At 35.5% G+C, this 21,652-nt stretch overlaps 1 protein-coding gene across 2 annotated transcripts in view; it reads right to left on the bottom strand.

Annotated features, from left to right (window-relative positions):
* Positions 1-698, bottom strand: part of Cht7 (chitinase 7) — a 166,529-nt gene extending 165,831 nt beyond the window's left edge. The window contains exons 1-2 of one of the 2 annotated variants that reach the window (XM_089638339.1): positions 453-698; positions 127-267 (exon numbers count right to left, since the gene is read on the bottom strand). In XM_089638339.1, coding sequence (XP_089494465.1) covers positions 127-135 — 9 coding nt within the window. In that variant the 5' untranslated portion in view covers positions 136-267; positions 453-698. The remainder of the gene's footprint in view (positions 1-126; positions 268-452) is intronic. The other variant, XM_089638340.1, reaches the window with a different exon arrangement.
* Between the last annotated feature and the right edge of the window lie 20,954 nt (positions 699-21,652).

Here is a 21,652-nt window from a genome sequence, read left to right as displayed (position 1 = left end):
TAAAACCCAAGTTCTGCTGGGAAATAAACACAAACGTTCTAGCAAAAAATATACTTCCAGTCATATAAGGCATTCAGACGAAACGTGATAAAATTATCAATGCTTTAATATCTCCAGTTTTCTTACCATTTTCATGTGAAATTGCTGCGGCACTGCTTAGAATAAATAACCTCTGACAACTTCACGAAATCAAATAATTTCAAGTCAATCACAAAAACACTCTCAAAGTCCGATACAAGCCAAATTCAATACGCTGACCAAAAAAACCTACAAAAAAGAAACACAAAAATTTATTAAAAAAACCGCTTTGAAACCATTTAAAATGATTTTTCACATTTCCCGAGAAGTGAACGCGAAAGATTATTTGAGAGTTTTAAAAAAGCGAGCACAATTTATTTATGGTAAACACAAATTTATTGAGTGTTATAAAAACGGCACAAAAAATGATTTACTTGAATACGACGCGATACCGCGATTTCTCTACTCCGGAGTAGTCACTGCGCACTCTGCAGCGGTAGGCACATGCAGTGAGTGGTAACTCGAGGACAGTTGTTGGTTGGGAGCCGACTGCTTGGCAACTGACTGCTGGCCGTCGAAGTCTTAACTTTCTTAACCCAATCCTAGTGGTGGTGGTAGGTACTGGTATTGGCGATAGTGAGACCACGAACGGCAGCAAACACTCCGCTTACCACTGTCGAATTGAGGAAGGCCACTGATGTCTGTTCTCTGTTCACTGTTTCCACTTCTGCCTTCTCCAGTCAGGGCTATGGGAGGTGGAAAACCATCGGGGTTAACGCACCGAGTTTCCCTAAAGAGGAACTTGTAATTTAATACTCAATAATATACCAGTAACAAGCGATTTCTTTTATTAATTCATCTAAAACAGGTGGAATGCATTTCTTTTCAATAAAAATGCAACAAGATCTGTCTGCGTTTTATCTTAATTGATTAAAACGCTTTGTTTTTTTTTCTGATAAAAAAAATCTGAAAAATAAATACTTTGTAGTAGTTCGATAATAATGAGAAGTAAATATTTCAGTTTCCGGAAATGGAGATAATGCATTTTAAAAGGCATTTCGTCAAAATTAAAATAGATTGTTAACTTGGCGGCCATTGATATTGATGTAAAAGTGGTAAGGTTAGTTTTTTCTTCTCTTATTTAACCCAAAATAGGTTCTTGGTTTGAGTTGGTTGTTAATCAAATGAGAGAGGAGCTCAATTGAATTCCAATAAAAAAAAGACTACTATATAATGTGTTCATTTTTGAACATAAAATTATGAATAACCAAATGCGTAAATACTTAAAAAAGGATGAAATAGTATTTAATATAAATATTAATAATTACGATACCCGAAATTTTGATACATTTTTGCCGCATACGAGAAAAACAGAAATGATTAATGTGTGAAGAATTGAAGATATATGATGAAATATCTGAAAGTCGGAAGAATGAATCTGTTTAAAAAAATTATTATGTTATTTGAACTAACTCAATATCGACCGGTCAGTGGCTGAGTTGGCATCGGAATCATATTCTGACCGTGCTCGCAAATATCGCTAACTGATTATAGATGACGGATTTATTAATTGACGTATTGACATATGGCTTTACCGATCTTCATGATATATTTATAACGATATCGATATTTATAACATTAGTTCGCTACCTTAAATAAAAAACGACTGATGTTTCTATATACAAATCTATGGTTAGTTAAATAGAGGTTACGCAACATTATACATATTAAAAATGCATGCATAAAGTGTCCAGGCTATATTCACATACACTTATGGATAACATTATTTTCTTTTGTACCTGCATAGGTAGGTATTCTATAAATTAACCTTATTGAAACATTATAAATACAATACTTTATCCTTATCCAAGAAAAGGGAATAAATTTGTGATATTGTGCATATTTGGTAGGTGCCAATACCAGACATGATTTAATATGCCACATTTAATTACTACTCGATCAAAAGCCTTCTAAAAATAAACCATTATTACCACACGATATTATTAGTTGAAACTTTTTTGACTAATTTCATAGCTTCGTCATGACTAAATTATTTATCAACAATCTCCATGACAACGGCAGGATTATTGTTCCAAAATTGGCTTTGATAAATTTTCTCTGACAATATAAACACTCTGAAAGGAAAAAACGAGATTTTCACGGCCAAGTATTACTGTAAATAACTTTTGGATTATTATTCCGTGTTATGTGTGTGCCAGCGGAGGTAGAGCAACATGGCAGAGTAACCCGAAAATTCATCACGATACCTGGGATTTTTCAGTCTTTTTTATAGTTTATTAGATACTTACTTATGATGTTATAATCAATCGCAATGTAAGAAGAATTTTGTCTCGAAAAACCATTTTAAAAATCATGTTTTTTCTCAAGTAGGTAAAAGTGAAAATGCCTCAATTTGACGCATTGGATTTGTCCAAACAATTTCAAACCTTTTTAAATCATTATCAGTGTGCACAAATACATTCGCACGCGCTCTCTTTAAACTTATTGCCTGCACTCTCCCTTTAAAAATATATTATATAGTTTTAAAACTATATAATAAATTAATATGGGCTTATCTTTCTGTCCATTCAAATCTGATTTACTCGTTTTGAAAGGGCAGTAGAGTCAGAATCAGATAAAATATAGTTTAATGGCTTAAATAAATAATATTGTAATATAAGGAAAAGGCTGGGTCGCCAAATGCAATGTATATTGTTGTAACATTCCAATGTTTACAAAAACGGTAGAGCAGAGATGTCCATCTCATGATTGTGGGATTAATTTCCTGTCAAGTAGGTTGGGTGATCATAAATAATAAGAATGAATTCTTAATGGAAAATATATTGAAACATCAAAAGTTACAACAAAAGAGTACAGATGATAAACATGTAACCATAGAAATAAATATAGGCACATACCCGATGGACTCCTGAATCAAACTAAACTAACTTAACGTGAAACGAAAGAATGACAACGGATGGCGAACGAAAACTTGCTCTCGGCAGCGGGGAACGGACCCGGGACGGAGGCCAGGACATCATTCTCTTAGTGGAAGCAGGAGGACGCATCTCCTTCAATGGACGCCTGCAGGGGCATCAGGCCTGCAGCACGTGGTAGTCGACCAGACTCTTCAACGGAGCCAAGACAGCAATCCGTTTTCTTAGTGGCAGCGGGAGGACAGCAACTCCCTCAATGGACGCCTGCAGGGGCATCAGGCCTGCAGCACGTGGTAGTCAACCAGACTCTTCTACGGAGCCAGGACAGCAATCCGTTCTCTTGCGACACGGGGACACTCCGCCAAGAACAACCAGCCACAGCTAGGACCAAACCAATTTCGGTTTCAAGTCCGAAACACGAGCACTCCGACATGACCATCGGCCAACACTCAATAAAAGCGGGATTCCATATTCCCCACTAAAATAATAACAAACACGAACTGTACGTGAATGGATAAACACCCCGCGCCTTTTTTTAAAGAAATAATAACTCCTATTCACATGATTAACTCAGATTCAAGCCCCTTTAAAAGAGAGTGACTGGATCCACCGATCAGCAGGCCTAGCTGACCGGGGAGGAAGTGACCATAAACAAAACTGTACTTCCTTCCTTCAAAATATTGCCAAAGTTCGAAAAAAAATACCCATAGACAAAATAAACCCAATTTAGGCAAGAACTTCTCTTGTCACAAATATTTATGTGACAATTCCCCCCTTCCCACGAAATGTTTGCCCTCAAACATGAACAACTAAGACCACTAATAAACTAAACTATGAGTCCATCAGGTATCTAGAAAAATGAAAACATAAACAATAATTAGTAGTTAAAATAACAACTTAGAATTAAGTTTCTTAAAAACTAAATTTCTTAAAAATAAATTTCTTAATAATAAAGAAAAAAAACAAGATCACTTTTCCTTGCACAGGAAATCAAGTCCAATTAGGCTTCACTTTAGGGTGGTTAAACAGCCCTCACTTGCACTGAATTTACGCTATAATTAAATAGCAAAATGAGAAACCTATCTAACTAAGTCCATCCGGTTTAACAGTCTTATGACAACATTCTTATGACAAAACTTAAAATTAAACAATACTTAAAATTAAACAATCATAGATAATGAAAATATCTTTATAGATATACATTTTTTTTTTTTTACAATTCAGAACAATGGAGTTCAAAGTAGGCAAAATTAGTACACAAGAAAATACTGTTCTGTGTTATTAGTAGTATAGAATCAGTTTACAAACTGTCTATTAGACGTGACCAGAGTATGGGTTTGTATTGGATTATTTATCCATCATTTTTTTTTTTTTTTTTATCGTTCGTTATTGAACCAGGATTTACAATTCCGAAGAAATACCAATAAGTAACAGAGTCGTCAAACAAGAATAATATTCAAATTATTCTTTTTGCGAAAGTCAAATCAGGTCAGGATTTATAAAACAATAAATACCTGCCAATCAAGGTGGACAGAATAGGGTTTACATAACACAATACCTATCTATTTATCAATCAGTTCATGCCCAAAGTCAAATGGTACTAAAAAGCAAAACAGAAACTAGTAAGTTAAGCTCATACCTTAGGATATACAAAAATCCATATAACATCCTGCAGCAAACACTCAACAGAGTGACATTGATTGTAAAAGAAAAGAGACCAAGGCAATACCCAAGCTGGCATTCCTTAAAAGAACACTCCAAGTGTAGACAAAACGTCAGCATTTCTTGTACAAACAAAACAAAATTGTGTGATCAACTATGGCTTTCAGTGAGTTGACACTATTCGAGGGGTGATCAATCCAAAATTTAATGAATGACACTAGTAATACTTAATTTATTGTCTAATACTGGTATTAACAGTAAGACACTAATGTTTATCACATTTAGACTTAAAAACTAAACAGAAACACATTTTCCTGTATTAGAGGCAAAGTGATAATTCCAAAGGAATTAATTACTAGTTAAGCACGCCAAAGCAGTACTTACTTTGTTAGAGACAAAACAACTTTCTTATGAACTAAGACTTATTTAAAGAACTTTTAGGAAAGCAATACCATACTTAAAGTTTATGAAATACAAACTAACAATAAAAGAACTAACAGAACTTTTGTGCATCAGAAAGTAGCTCAAGTCTCTGAAACACAAAATTCCAAGATATACATTCTCAAGTTCCCTGGAGGTTCAATGGGCCGATAAAAGGGCCTCCAGTGGACTAAAGAAAGAAGGGCTTAAACTTAAAAATAAAAACATTACAACATAATCCGTTATACAGACGGAACCAAGAAATAAATCAATGTGTGTGCATGTATGTAACTAAGTGTATTATAACCAATATAATCAAATATTTGAAACTACCAAAATCCCGAAACTAGTGTATGTTATTATTAACAAGAAAAGCGTAGTAACGAAGGAAAGAAAGACTTAACTAACAAAATTTGGGCGCCAGTGACCACAAGGATCACGTTCCAGTTTACCGAGGGTAAATAAACGGTTTATCGTCGATAAACTAGATTTTAGTGTCCGTACTGAGCACAAGAAATGGAGGTACCAAACTCCAAATCATGAGAACAGAACAGTCACAAAAGAAACAAATGCCATAATGTGAAGGGTTGGTAGGCCTACACACTAAAACATTGGCTTCCTTAAAGGAAAAAAAAACAAAACTAATCTACCCGAACAATATCTTTTACGTGAAAATTGCCTACAATTTTACCTTGCATATCTGCCAAGGTGTATACTAAATCTGAAACTTTATTTTTTATAACATTACGCACGAATCTTGGTGCCAACTTATGAGAAAAGTAATCCGGACCACTGGATTGAACAAAATTCTTCCTCCAAACGACATCACCTATATCATAAACCACGGATTTACGGCGTAAATTATAATGTTGGGCATTCTTTTTAAAGGCCTGTACTAATGCATTTGAAACTTGTTCATAAATAGGAACTAAGTCTTCCAACTTCTTTGCAAAATCGGGTCTAGACTGATCTAAAGGTATGTCCATGAGACTAGAAGAAATATTAAATTTATGTAAATTACCGTCAATAATTTGTTCCCTGCCGTGCATGAGGAAAAAAGGCGTGAAGCCTGTAGCAAAATTAACAGAATTATTCAAGGCTGACTGTATCTGAGGCAGAAATCTAGACCAATTACGATGGTCAGACTCGGTCAAGATAGACAAAGCAGTCCCGACAGTTTGGTTATACCGCTCGACTACATTGTTTTGCGGGGTGTAATACGCGTTATAAAAAGGCATAGGAACATTATAATCGGACAACAATTGTTTAAACTCTTTTGAAATAAATTGTTTACCATTATCACACACAAAGGTTTGAGGAACACCGTGAACCAGAAAAATGAATTGTTCAACATTTTTTACAATGCTTTTAGCAGTAGCATTTCTTAGCGGAAAAATCCAAGTGTATTTCGAAAAGACGTCAACAACCGATAAAATATACATAAATCCCGCGTAACTACGTGGAAGAGGACCAACAAGATCGATAGACAACATTTGCATCGGTCTGTTGACTATTTTAGGATTCGTAGAAATACCCGCCGGCGCTGATGTATTTATTTTATGTGCTTTGCACGTTTTACACTTATTAACAAATTTTTTGACATCATTGTACAAACCCGGCCAAAAATAACGTAGTTGGACTTTCTTATATGTTCTGAATACACCTGGGTGGCAAGAATTAATAGACTCGTGTTCTTTACTTAAAATTGCGTTACGGTCCTCAAAAGGCACAACCAACTTCCAGGCTGTATCCTCCTGCAAATCGAAACGAGATTTAGAATGTCTAAATAAACAATTATCTTTAATTTGGAAATTATTGAATCGTTGTGGATTATTCATACAATTGGAAAACAAATTATTATACCAACTATCAGAAATTGTTGGCGTAGAATCTAAGGCAGCAACAGTAAAATCATCTTTACGAGAAAGAACATCTGGAACAGTATTCAATTTTCCTTTTCTGTGCACCACATCAAAAGAATACTGAGAAAGACGCGTAGACCAACGAGCTAGTCTACCAGTTGGATTGGACAACGAAACCAACCACTGCAAACTGGAGTGATCCGTTACCACTGTGAAATGAACTCCTTCTACGTAAGGCCTGAAATGATTCACCGAATCTAACACCGCAAGGAGTTCGCGCTCCGTAACGCCATAGTTTCTCTCGTGAACATTTAAACACCTAGAGAAAAAAGAAACAGGATGTTCTTCACCGTCGAACACCTGGGTAAGCACGCCGCCGATACCAACGTTGCTCGCGTCGCAATGTATAGTAAAGGGCAAAGAAAAATCTGGGCAGCTAATAACGGGAGCAGAAGTAAGAGCTTTTTTTAATTCTTTAAACGCGTTTTCTGCTTCTGGAGACCATGAAAAATTACTTATTCCCATTCTAGAACCAGTGAGTTTAGTCAACGGGGCCGCAATAGTAGAGAAATCTTTAATAAAACGCCTGTAATAACCGCACAGACCTATAAAAGCTTTAATTTGTTTAGAATTTTTAGGGGTAGGGTACGTTCGAATACATTCTAATTTAACGGGGTCTGTACGAAGACCTTTCGCGTCTACGATATAACCTAGATATTTCAACTCTTCTTTACAAAACTCACATTTTTTGAGGTTAACTGTTAGGCCCGCATCTCTTAAACGTTCATAAATTTTAATCAAAATCTTCAAATGTGATTCAAAATTCTCTGAAATAATAATCAAATCATCGAGATAGCAAAATACGTTCTCGTCGAACTCAGGACCAAAAAGGGCATCCACAAGACGCTGCAATTCGCTGGGAGCATTCTTAAGACCAAATGGCATCCTCACAAATTCAAATAAACCGTGGCCTGGTACAACGAAAGCCGTTTTAGGACAGGATTCCTTATCCAAGGGAATCTGCCAAAACGATTTGGACAAATCTATTGATGAAATAAAACGAGCACCCCTAAGTTTATCTAAAATACGTGAAATATACGGAAGAGGATAGGAATCAGCCAGAGTAACGCTGTTCAAGCGCCTTGAGTCCAAACAAAATCTGACAGAACCATCCTTCTTAGGGACAATCAAAACTGGGTTTGACCAAGCCGAACGAGAACGGCGGACAACACCTAAATCCAACATTTCTTTTAATTGAGCTTCTAGTTGCTTCTGACGAGTTTGAGACAATGGATAGTAACGCTGCTTAATAGGATCCCCTGTTGTCTTTATTTTATGACGTACCAAATGGGTTTTTCCTAAACCTCGTTCTTCGAAAGAAATCGACTTGAACTTAAATATAACCGAATTTAACTTTAGATTGTCTTGAGGGGACAGCAAGGAAGCTGATGTTAATTTACGAACCTCACTGACAACATTCCCAAAATCAACATTGCTGTCAACTTTTGGAAACAACTGAGGGGCCACGTCAAATTGCTTCCAAAAGTCAACTCCCAAAACAATTGAAGAGGACAGAGACGGAATTATAAAAAAATTAATATATTTTTTAATATTATTATAAAATACCAATACTCGCATGGTACCAATTATATCCTGACGTTTGCCATCCGCGGTGGTAAAGTAAGAATCTAATTTCTTTAACTTAAATCCTAGACTTATGAAAAAATTATAAACAGAACCCCCGAAACAACTGACAGATGCTCCACTGTCTAAAAGTCCTGAAAAAACCAAATTCTTAATTTTAATATTAACATGTGGTCTAACATCTTGTCCACAATCAGCTAACGGCAAACATGCGTCCATGTTGCGCGTGGAAAACTTAAACTTAGATTTATTACTAGAAACTGCCGACGACCCCTTATCACCCTTGTGCACAGAATGCAAAAGATCGTTGGCTAGTTTTTTGAATTATACTTATTTGCGTCATTATGCTTAAAAGAGTCCCTTTTCCATTTTTGACAAAATTGTTTCGTATGTCCCTGTTCTTTACAATAGAAACAATTAAAAGTTTTCTTACTATTAGAAGAAGAACTTGAAGAAGACGCGCGTGGAGAAAAGGAAGCCTGATTATACTTAACACGTGGAGAAAACGACCCTTGAGCTTGAGGCGGATACGACGGTTGAGAATACGGAACCCGATTAGAATACGACGATTTAGGAAACGAAACTCGCGGAGAAGGATTAAAGTGTGGAGCGGGTTTTTCTACCGAAAGTTTATCAAATTTACTGCACACACTTACTAGGGCTGAAAGACTCTTATCCGAGAAATAAGCAACGGCCAAGGCGTATTTAGGTAGGAGACTGTCACAGACTAAGTCTACCAATTGTTCTTCCGAGAGCGGAACATCCAACCTCAAGTTTGCTAATTGAACATCTTCAACATATTCCACCACAGCTTGATTAAACTTTTGCTTCATAGCGAACAAGGCTTTTAAAGCTTCCGTTTGGTTGGTACAAACGTCAAAACGGGAAATGAGGAGCTTTTTCAAAGTTGACCAAGACAGAGAGTCGTCGAAAATAGTCCTAAACCAGGAAAGAGCTCTTCCCTCTAGGAGGTCAGAGAAAGCGGTAACAACCGAGGACAACTCCACCTTCCGGCTTCTAGATAGTTCTTCAATTCGTAAAATGAAATCTCTGACGTCCGAAGACCCAGAAAATTTTAAACCCCAAGAATGGACAGAAGAAGAAGTTGAAGGAATAGCCGACTGATAATAATTATTAATTATAGTTTTAGTATTTTCTGAAGAAACTGTATTATCATCCCCCACATCTATATTAGAACCACCCCCAACTTTCAGACTTTTATTAAAGGAGCGAGCCTGTTTGCGCATACTGGATAGAGTAGCTTCCGGAACGATGTTACGATCCGATAACAATTTAATCATTTCCTCCTTCGTCACCCCATTAATATCCGAAATCGCCATCTTTGTTAAACTGGAGAAAATGATAATTAGAAATTAAATAATTATTCTTTAATAAGAATAATATCTTAAATGTAATAATGAAATATAAATAATAATTTATTTATAACACATCAATTACCAAACCCCCCGTACAAGTATAAATTGTATACATTAACACGAGACACAACAGTACCGCCAACGTATCCTCCTAATATTTCAGTGCTCACCAGGCGACGATATACAAGTACGATTATATACTAGAACGCCAAATGTAATTACGAATCAAGGACATTTACTTTAATGTACTTTAATCAAAAAAAAAAATTTATCCAAATTGTTATAATAATTAAAAAATAAAACAATTATCCAAATTATTATAATAATTGAAAAAGAAGAAGAAGATGCTCATTAATAGAAATAACACGTCGTTAATTTCGATTAGATAACCTGCAAAACAGTTGTCAATGTTTGTAAACAATGAAGTAATTACTAGTACCTAATGTCAGATGAAACCACAACAACAACATAATCAATAATGACAGAAGTGCGCTGTCATTGAAAAATAACCATGAAAAGTCTTGTTACAGTTTTTGTATATGAAATGGTAATATCATATAAAAGATTCTTTGAAAAAGGTATTTCATTATAAAATAACAATATTGAACATTATTTGCATGTTTATGTTTCATCATGATAGATGACAAATGTCAATGTACACATTTTGACAGATAGTATTTTTAGAATGTAAACAAGTTATTATTAATCAGTATGACAGGTAAGAAACAAGGTTTGACGTTTAACCTTCAAAATTTTGACAACCAGAGTTGTTTATAGATCAACAAGAGAATCATAGACAATCGATATTATATTTTAAGAAAAAATAATAATTAATTTACTCAACTTTCGAAAACTTCAAACTTCAACAGTAATAAGTTGTCTATGCTCAAACAATGAAAAGTTCTTTGCAATACAATGACATTTCAAAATGCAAACAACATAATTATTATAGGTTATGTTTGAGAATAAATGAACATAACATTGAATAACATTAATATTAAAGGTTATAATGTTAGAAATTAGATATTCTCGAGCAAGAAAAACAATAGTAGACAATAGAATATGTAAATGTAAGTATATAAATGTAAAGTACACACACATCGATTTAATTTTAATATTATCAACTAGTATTAATAAAAATCCAACCTGACATGACAGAAAAAAGGATACGGCACCGAAAATGAAATATTTTAAACGTTGAGCGCCAAATGTAATGTAAGGAAAAGGCTGGGTCGCCAAATGCAATGTATATTGTTGTAACATTCCAATGTTTACAAAAACGGTAGAGCAGAGATGTCCATCTCATGATTGTGGGATTAATTTCCTGTCAAGTAGGTTGGGTGATCATAAATAATAAGAATGAATTCTTAATGGAAAATATATTGAAACATCAAAAGTTACAACAAAAGAGTACAGATGATAAACATGTAACCATAGAAATAAATATAGGCACATACCCGATGGACTCCTGAATCAAACTAAACTAACTTAACGTGAAACGAAAGAATGACAACGGATGGCGAACGAAAACTTGCTCTCGGCAGCGGGGAACGGACCCGGGACGGAGGCCAGGACATCCTTCTCTTAGTGGAAGCAGGAGGACGCATCTCCTTCAATGGACGCCTGCAGGGGCATCAGGCCTGCAGCACGTGGTAGTCGACCAGACTCTTCAACGGAGCCAAGACAGCAATCCGTTTTCTTAGTGGCAGCGGGAGGACAGCAACTCCCTCAATGGACGCCTGCAGGGGCATCAGGCCTGCAGCACGTGGTAGTCAACCAGACTCTTCTACGGAGCCAGGACAGCAATCCGTTCTCTTGCGACACGGGGACACTCCGCCAAGAACAACCAGCCACAGCTAGGACCAAACCAATTTCGGTTTCAAGTCCGAAACACGAGCACTCCGACATGACCATCGGCCAACACTCAATAAAAGCGGGATTCCATATTCCCCACTAAAATAATAACAAACACGAACTGTACGTGAATGGATAAACACCCCGCGCCTTTTTTTAAAGAAATAATAACTCCTATTCACATGATTAACTCAGATTCAAGCCCCTTTAAAAGAGAGTGACTGGATCCACCGATCAGCAGGCCTAGCTGACCGGGGAGGAAGTGACCATAAACAAAACTGTACTTCCTTCCTTCAAAATATTGCCAAAGTTCGAAAAAAAATACCCATAGACAAAATAAACCCAATTTAGGCAAGAACTTCTCTTGTCACAAATATTTATGTGACAATATTAAGTTCTTTTTTCAATATTACATCCGTGAAGCACAAACAGGCAAGCGTTGTCTTAATTGACTGGCCCAGAAATATATAAACCAACTCAGGTATGTCGCGCCATAACACATTTAGTTTTTTTGTGTTTGTTCCGAGGCAGTTCCTCATACCATAGATTGTCGTCGGCTCCACGAGAAATAGACAACACAGTAGGTAATATATCGTATTCTAGCGGCAGAACAATATCATTATTAGAATATATTTAGCCGACGACTTATGACTATGACTTGTGAGGATTTGGTCGTGAGTGTGATATTAAGCGTGTTTGGACGGCGGATATATTGGATGTCAAACGCGCTTCCGGTATGAGGTGCATAGTGTTATATGAACGGCTCACGATTATAGCGAGACAAGTTGGTTTATATATAATAATAACGGTGCAAGTTTATTATTTCAATAAATTGTGAATAGACCGTTTTTTTAAATGTGAGTACCGCACAAGAGTCCCAACTGCTCCCATACGTCTGGAGCCAGTGAGACTAGGGCATCTGATAGCAGGAGTTTGTTGTGAGACTGAAGGTTTTAGAGAGGATATGGAGATGGGAAAGAGAAGTTGGGGTATTACCTGGCTATTCAAATCTGGTCAACGAACAACGGCTAAAGCCAATTTAAGAAATGTTTCATTTCTGAATTGTGTTTTTTCACCAGGGCTATGCTGAGAGTATCTACCACTCTAAATTATAAAATGACGCGAAATAATAAATTTTACTTGTGCACGCTGGAATTTGAACTGCGACATCCAGATTCGTAGTCGAGAATTGTAACCACTCAAGCACAGAGGTCGCAGGAGTAGACTGCTTTCTGTGCTAGACTGTTATGAGCTATATTGTGAACTCGTGGGACTGTGGACACTACGCTGTATAGTGGTATAACTAATATAAGTGATGCGAGATGAGAGTCTTGAGGAGGAAAAGTAGGAGAGGAAGAATAAAGGATAATGGGGTGGTAGATTCTCTCAGTACCGCCCTGATGAAGTACCACCATTCAAATTGAAACTTTGCTTGACATTGCTTTAATCATGTTTGGTAACTATAACTAAATAGGCAGGTATTTTCCAACCTACCTCTTTCACATTTCATTTCCTCACCCACTCCCTTCAGGCTAGGTAATATATCTTTATTAGTGATGCCATAATCTCACTGTCTCCGGACAGTTGGCTATGTTTCTCACCAGAGGAGTATTAAAAGTATGTTCTTTTCTAGAACGAGTCACGAAAAAAAAAGTCACATCTAGGACTCGAACCCAGGTCCCTCGACTTGCCGGGGCACCGCTCTACCAACTAATCTAATGGGACCCTATCTCCTTCGGTCATATTTAACCGTATCATACTTCGAATAAGAACTACCAACATTTTCTTCATTTCTCTCAGCGCACATTTTTATTGTCAACTATCTTTATGTATGATCGCAAGTTTCAACCCGAACTAAATGCAATCTAGACAGTGTCTTTAGATAAACTAAACATATCTTATTTTTATTTTAATGTGCGACATCAATTGACGTTGCTGCAAGTCTAGAATGAATAATTATTTTTTGGAATAAGTAATATTGAATTATTGAAGACAGATGTCTTCCAAAAATAAATATATTTTTATTGTTCGTCGCCATTGAAAACTCAAAGTATTATCCAAGCAAGAGGTCCACGACCCTTCAAAAAGATGTGTTTATCTTGACCAACGTAAAATCTCCGCATTATTTGTCATATTATTGCCTAAAAATATTATTTTTAGATTTACTTAACAAATGTGGTTTCCCAACTTTACCAGTTCATTGCAAAATGTTCACAAACCAAACTCGTAACTTTTCGTAATAATCTCTCAGCAATTCAGCTAATGGTCAGTTTACAAACTAACGCCTATGTTAATATATGAAAATATGAGATTCTCTAGAAAATCACTATCGTAAGTAGTTCAAACCAGTGGCGTAGCAACGAACTTCCGGGACCTAATAATTAATTCAGTTGCCTTCAGTACCTGCATCGCCTTCGTTAACAATAAGGGTGGCGATTCGCGTTACGACAGAGACAGAGACACAAGAAAAAGACAAATGCCTTTGTCTCCGGGAGTGTACTGTGCGCCAAGACCTAGACGCAAGATAGAGATATAGACCACAGTTCAATAAATGTTGAAAGTAGGTAGAAACAAGAAGGATCGTTTGGGGGGTATTTTTGAAAAACTAACTTTTTCCAATTTTTATCAAATTTGACCTGTGAATGCAATATTTTTCTAACAGTATTTTTACACCATATTTTTGCAATACGATTTTGCAAAAGCTACCTATTTCAACAGAAAAATATCTTAGAATTGCCTGTGAAGGGGTGTTCCGCAAGCGTCCGTTGAGTTTCACGAAAGTGCACCGGCACGCGGGGGATCAATGCTGCTAGTTGCTTAGAGCAGGCTCCATTAAAATACCTGTAGAATAGACTCAGTATTCCTACATTGTGTCCGTGCATTAATGATGACAATTAGTTAACAACGGATTGTCAGTAGGTTTGTAGGTAGGAGTATTCTGGGGCTCCAGCCCAGAGATGATATCGGAAAGTAATGTGAAAATAAATGCATCTCCTGCCGTTGCAAACAAACAACATTCATGAACATTCATTCATAAGGAAATTTTCGGAGAACTTAACCTATAAAAAAAGGATTTATGATACGATATTTTTTGAATGACGAATTAAGTGACGGCCGGCATAGTCCAGTGGTAACGCATTGGACTGCCATTCCGAAGGTCGCGGGTTCGAACCCGGCGTGCGCAAATAAATTTTATTTGATTAATTTGTGTTATTTCACAATTAATTAATTAAAATAATATATAGTATATTTGCGGCACGTTCCAGAGTGGAAGATACTACCAGTATCGCCCTGGTGTAAGACTACCATTCAGAATTGAAACGTTTCTCCAAATGGCTTTAGCCGTGTTTAGTGACTAGATCTGAATAGCCAGGTACTTCCCCACCTTCCTCTTTCCCTTCCCCACTTACCTTTAGCCTCACAACATCCCCCAATTGGAGATGCCATAGTCTCACTGGCTCCAGACGGGAGCAGTTGGACTCTTGTGAGGTATTCACTATAAAAAAAAATAAAAAAATAGTACCCCCGCTTTTTCCTGGGTTTCTGTTCGGCCTGCACAGAAGTTCACTACGCCACTGGTTCGAACCCATCTAGAGATGTAAATGACTGTGAAATTCAGGTTAGAATAAAGCAAATCATGCCTAACATAATGCGGCTAACTAGGCTCTCAGTGGCCATACAAACCGAATACGATTATTTATTGTTTGAAAAGTATAATATATAGAGCTATAAATAAAGTTCGCTTTGAATAAATACCATACACATCTCGGCACAGTGGTCTCACATTGGACAACCTACATGGAGAAAAATCTGTTCAAGTTATTGGTAATCCGGTTAAAAACGGGAATGCAGGCCGTTTCCTAATAACTATTGAATAAATTGCTATTATATCGGAACACGTATTTGCATTTGCCTTGATATTTTACAATGACGAAATGCAGAAATATTCGGAATACGCGTTTACATTCGTATATTACTAAAAGTTTGTTAGGAAACCTATCAATTCAATCATTAAGGGCCTATGATCCCGATTTTAACAGGAAATTTCCAATATTAAATTAAAGAAAGTTTTCTCCGTGTAGATGAAAATCTGCAAATTTTAAAGAATTTTGAACATTGTTGGCTCAAAAATAAGGAAGACAGGTAATCAATTTATTTTTCTTGAATATGTCAAATAAACTTGTTTTATCTAGCAACGCGTAGGGAATGAGCTTTGATTTGATATAAGGTTTGATTTTAATAACAATATCGTTTATCACGTGTTTTAATTTTCGTTAATCTAAATCTTTGGCGCACTGGGCGATAAAGCAAGTATTTCATAAGTAATTTAGGACGGGATGTTTCACAGAATTTAAATAGGTCATCAAAATACAAAGTTATTACTCAAATTCTGCGAAAGTTCAAATTCCATTATTAAAGTACTATGAGACAACCAGCCCATTATGGAATATTAACAGAATTTGAATGATAATAATAATAATGATTTATTGTCTTATTTTCTTAGTAACATATAGAGATAATGATATCCTCACTGGGATCTCCCATGCTGAGGATTTCATTTACATATTATAATTTAACTATAATAAATTAATATTACAACAAAATAACATAAGAATTTAAGTATAAACTGTAGTATACATATATTTTTTTAAATTATTTTGAAATAAGTAAGATAGTGTTTTTTTGTATAGTTCAGTTCAGTTTTAGTCGGTGTTTGATATCAGTATATTTTCTATTTCAGATCTCACCATATTAAGTATCCATCTTTTTAGTTGAGATTTAAATGTTATAATGTTGAGGTTTTTGAGTGAGAGTGGTATTTTATTGTAGAGTTTAATACTATGATATAAGAAACTTTTTTGCCCATAAGTTGTAGTAGTAGGTAGTTATTTGTTGGATAAGTTTTTGACCATGAGATCTAGTGTTTCTATTGTACGTGTTTGTTGTAAGTTCTTGGGTTTGGTACTCATGAATGTAAATGAGTATAGTTTTAGAATATATTTGTATAATTGACATGTTAAGATTAAGAAATTTGGACAATTCATCAAATTTCAATGTTGATTTCCAAGCTCTGTGAAGGTTTTATTAAAGGTCTTTTATAATATCGTTATTGGTTAGTTGCTTCTCAAAACTAAAATCACAACAGAACTTGAATAGAATCTTCACAGAAATTGAAAATCAACATGAAATTTGATAAAATGTTTAAATTTTGAGAAACAACCCATCCTGTGTTGTGATGCGTTTTGTGATAACACTTTTGTGCGTGTATACTGTACACTTGCTGGCGCCAGTGGAAATCATCTCTATATATTGATAGAAATTGAATATTTAAATGCAATCTCAAGTAAGCAAATGGATTTAAATCACATGTCAAAAACATATGAAAGTGAAGTAAATTCAGTAAAAAATCTGCCTAACAGCATTTTATATGATAATGTTTAAAAAAGAAAACGTGAATATGCATACAAATACATATGTGAACATGTAAAAATGATTAAAGTGACATATGACGGCCTCTGCGGTAGAAAAGTAAGGCGCTCGACGTTCAAATCAAATAGTATTAATTTGGGAGGCGGGTTTGGGTATAACCGACACCTCCGCCATAGATCACCCGCCAATGTGCCTGCCCTCCAGCTGCGTGGCGGGCCAGATCGTGAGAAACAGGTTTGGGAAGACCCTTCGAGCTCTCCAACTGGTTTCTTTCTACACATTGTCTTTTACTGCAGTGGGAGAGGTAGATTCATACGTACATCACTCCTGGACAATCTGATCCCTAGATTCCCACCCACCCCTCATACTTTTTGCTTCCCATAACTTCATTCCTTAAAAATACCTCTGTTTCGCCTTGGTATAAGACCACAAATCAGAATTGATACGTAGCTTGAAATGGCTTTGGCCGTGTTTGGTGACCAGAAAGCCCACCTTCCTCTTTCCCATATCCTTCTCCACTCCACTACCTTCATCCTTACAACATATGCCATGGAGTTGTATATTTTCACTGGCTGACATAAAAAAGTTGAAACCCAACATAAAATTAGAATAATTTTTGGGTACTTTTTTGGCCAGATACTCTAGTAAGGAAATTTTTTAATCACAGTATCTACGTGATAACAAAAGGAACAGTGCGTGTTCTTTAATTTTTTACGTTCAGAATTAGTGTACTATCATTAATTATAGCCGCTTTTTGAAATAAAAAAATGTATGAGAAATAATAATTTTCAAACTGGAGCAATCAATTATTTTTTAATGATAAACTAATGTTTTTAATACAAGGTTTTATGCATAGCAAAAAGGATAACAAATGTCACCTGAAATATCAATACATTTATTGATATTTCAGGCGAGCATAGAATAAAGGATAACCAATAATTATTTGTTCAAGTCAAATAATTATTTGTTCAATTAAAAATTTGTTTAATTAAAAAATATTTCACCAACAAATGAAGATATAATATGTCTCGACGCCATCTAGTGAGAAATTTAGCACTAACATAGCCTTTCCGACAAAAATAAAGTTGGTTGTTTACAGGTGGAAAAAATATAATAAGCAGTAATTGTTGACTGAGGTACTAGTACATATTGAATTATTTGGCGGGTTGGAAATAAGCCGACATAGCTAAGTGGTCATCTAACGTTTAGAAATGTCAATTCAGAAGAGATCCGCAAGTGTTGCCAGCGTATATCGAATTCTGATTTATAGGGTTTTCAATATCGGTCTGGATATCAATAGTATGACCGTGTTCGGGAAATCGGTAAAAAGTGTGCCAGACCCCCAGGAGTAGTTAAATCAAACAAATCAAATCGCAGTGTAAAAAACATCTACAAAGTTTCCATTGAAAGGAGTAAAAAGAAAAAATTGACAGATAAACGGTTAATAAATCAATGAACACAGAACAACAGTGAACAGTAGAACGCTGGCTGAAGTAAATAGTAACACGTCTCGTGTATTTCAGTCGAGATCAACTTTCACTAGCCGACTGCGGCCGCACTTTAGTGCTTTAGCACAGCCTGTTCGGGCTAACAGCTCCCAGCTCACAGCTCTCAGCTCACAGCTCGCTGCCAGTCGGTGTTTGTTCCAGTTTGAGACTCGACCTCAATATTTCTCCGTTCGCTCACGTTCATACGCTGGCGAACATCATGCAAACATGAGATGATTTTTAAACACCTCTCAGAGTGATTAGGCCTTTTTCCTGATTATTCCTAATGACGGAGGTTGAAGCTCATGATTATTTAGTTTTATAAAATAAGTTATATCATTTGAATTCTTTGCTTAAAAGAGTTATAATAATATTTCCGTTAGTAAATGAAAGTACATACTTAACCAACATTGGTTAAACGATACGTTAGGTATGCATTTAAAAACATTTTATTGATAGATTTAATAAAAATAATTGTTGTGAATTTACCGCTATTGGTCGCTTTATTCTAGTACATCTATTTTCGTTCTGAATTAAAATATGTAAAATCATTTATTGGAATAAATTTTGAGGGTCACCAATGCATAGAATAATGAAGAAGACTAGAAGTGGCTTCCATACAAATTTAAATGGGAAAAAATGTTCTATTTTACCTAATAGCCCAACGCTCTGTCTCATGTAACGCTTACCTGACATCAAAGATCTCCATCCCACATGAATTTCGGAAACACAGTTTTGTATTGGAAATTTAAGCCCCGATTGGCAAATATTTGGAATAGGCGTTGTCCGTCTCATTAATTAAGAGAGAGATCATGGGTTCGATTTCCAGTTGCGACTGATAACTTTGTAATTTTTGTATCTTGTTATGTTTCATGTTTCATTTAGATGTCTTCTTCTTCAATAATTAAATAATATATTAGTTTTAGACAGTGGTTTTTGTAATGAAGGATATTCGAAGGATGTGATGAAACATAATCTGAGTTGTAAATATCTTTCATAACATCCTTCAATCATCCTTCATTACAAGAAATCACTGTTCAATAATTAAATAATATATTTATTTTAGACAGTGGTTTGTTGTAAAGAAAGATGTAATGAAACATAATTTGAGTTGTAAATACGTTTCATCACATCAATCATCCTTCATTACAACAAACCACTGTCCAATAATTAAATAATATATTTGCGCTGGACAGTGGTTTGTTGTAATGAAAGATGATCGAAGGGTGTGATGAAACATAACTTGAGTTGTAAATAAAGTAGAGATATGGACAATTATTTATTAGTGTCATATCATCAGCTTCTTAGTAAAGTCAGCACTAGCCTTTCAATACTTTCAAATAGAATTATTGGAAATCTTGTTTCATTTGAAAGCTTGCGTGTCCCTTCCAGTGCTAACTTTCCAGGGCATTTGAAGTTCAACCACTATACTTTACTCTTATAAACCTTATAACTTATTGCTCATGAGAGTGGTTAAACTACTATAACTTAGAAAAATTATTCGTCTGGCAAAATTATTACAAATTCATTTGTAAAATGGCTAAATTTGCTTCAAAACACCATAATTTACAACTCATCAACAATTTCATCAACAAACCTATAAATAGGTCAATTATGAAATGTTTAATTTCAACTATAGGTGTATAAACATGCTTAGATAAGCAGGAATACAAAAAATGTATCCGGTATCCACTTGTTATTCTCTAAGCCACAAAATACGTACCTAAAACAAATCGGAAAATCGACACTCGAAATGTGTTTCCTCACAAGAGCGCCCATTTTTATACTGTGTAAAGGCAGAGGAACTATGTCGCCATCCGGTTGGGCAGCGTTGTGAGGCGGTTTAAGGTAGGAGCTGTAGAAGCCCGTATTATATGAAGGAGGAAAAACAAATTTTGGTAGCTCCTTCCACAATCCACATACGAGCTGACTTCTATGTACACAAAAACAAGTCGAAGAAAAGACGTGTTCTCATGAAGCTAACATGAACAGACTCAGCACGTACACATTGCATCTGTCGATCGATCTGTTACAACGGATTTTCAATCAGACGGACCGCCCTTCTTCGAACAGAATCATTTAGGTTTACGTATCGTGGGGCTATATTTATTATATTATTCAGCAAATCCATGCACCATTCTCTCAGTGAAGATATGCGAGGCGTTGCATCAGGGGAGGCCAAACAGCGCCCCGTGTGCGGGGTTCTACTAATTGACATGCTGCAATTAATAACAGTGATACCTACGATATCACTTTTATTGTTTATACTCTGTCATAAAAAATACTTTTGATGATGGAGAAAAAAGTGTATTAGCCCTCATACCTGACGAAAATCAGTTTCACAGTTGTATTATTTTGAGTCATGAAGTAGACGTTTTTATTAGGTTATTCCCATCAATGTAATATATAATTGAAGAAGAAGATAATACTAATTAATCTAAATGAAACATAGAACAGAACAAGAAACTAATAAGCTAAAAAGGTAACGGTCTCAGCTGGGAATCGAACCCAGGACCTTTGTCTTACTGGGTCAACGCCTCTTACCACTCGGCTATTGGGACCTAATTATTTTACGTCATTTCAAATCTGATTTTTATTCATTTATATTTTATTTATACTTCAAGGGAGTTACTAGACCATGCGAGTGGTTAGAGGCTATTTCCCGGTAAGACATAGATCCTGGGTTCGATTACCCAGTTGAGACCATTATCGTTTTATTTTTCTGTGTCTTGTTCTGTTTCATGTTTCGTTTTGAATGAATATTATTATTTTTTTCATCAACGATAAAATATTATATTTTATTCTACTTGAAGGTGATCTCGTGGCATCGTGATAATTCTACTCTTGATACTTTTGGTATTATTTTTCAATGTCATTTTAATGCAATTACAATGTTTTAAGATACCAAATTTCTAAACATTTAAATGAATTGCTACTAAACAAAGAAATATATTTTTAAATAT

The sequence above is a fragment of the Hesperophylax consimilis genome, chromosome 12 (genome assembly GCF_061612785.1).
Source record: "Hesperophylax consimilis isolate HC1 chromosome 12, BYU_Hcon_1.0, whole genome shotgun sequence".
Taxonomy (NCBI): domain Eukaryota; kingdom Metazoa; phylum Arthropoda; class Insecta; order Trichoptera; family Limnephilidae; genus Hesperophylax; species Hesperophylax consimilis.
The sequence above is the reverse complement of the archived record's forward strand: the minus strand, read 5'-3'. Positions and strand labels throughout refer to the sequence as shown.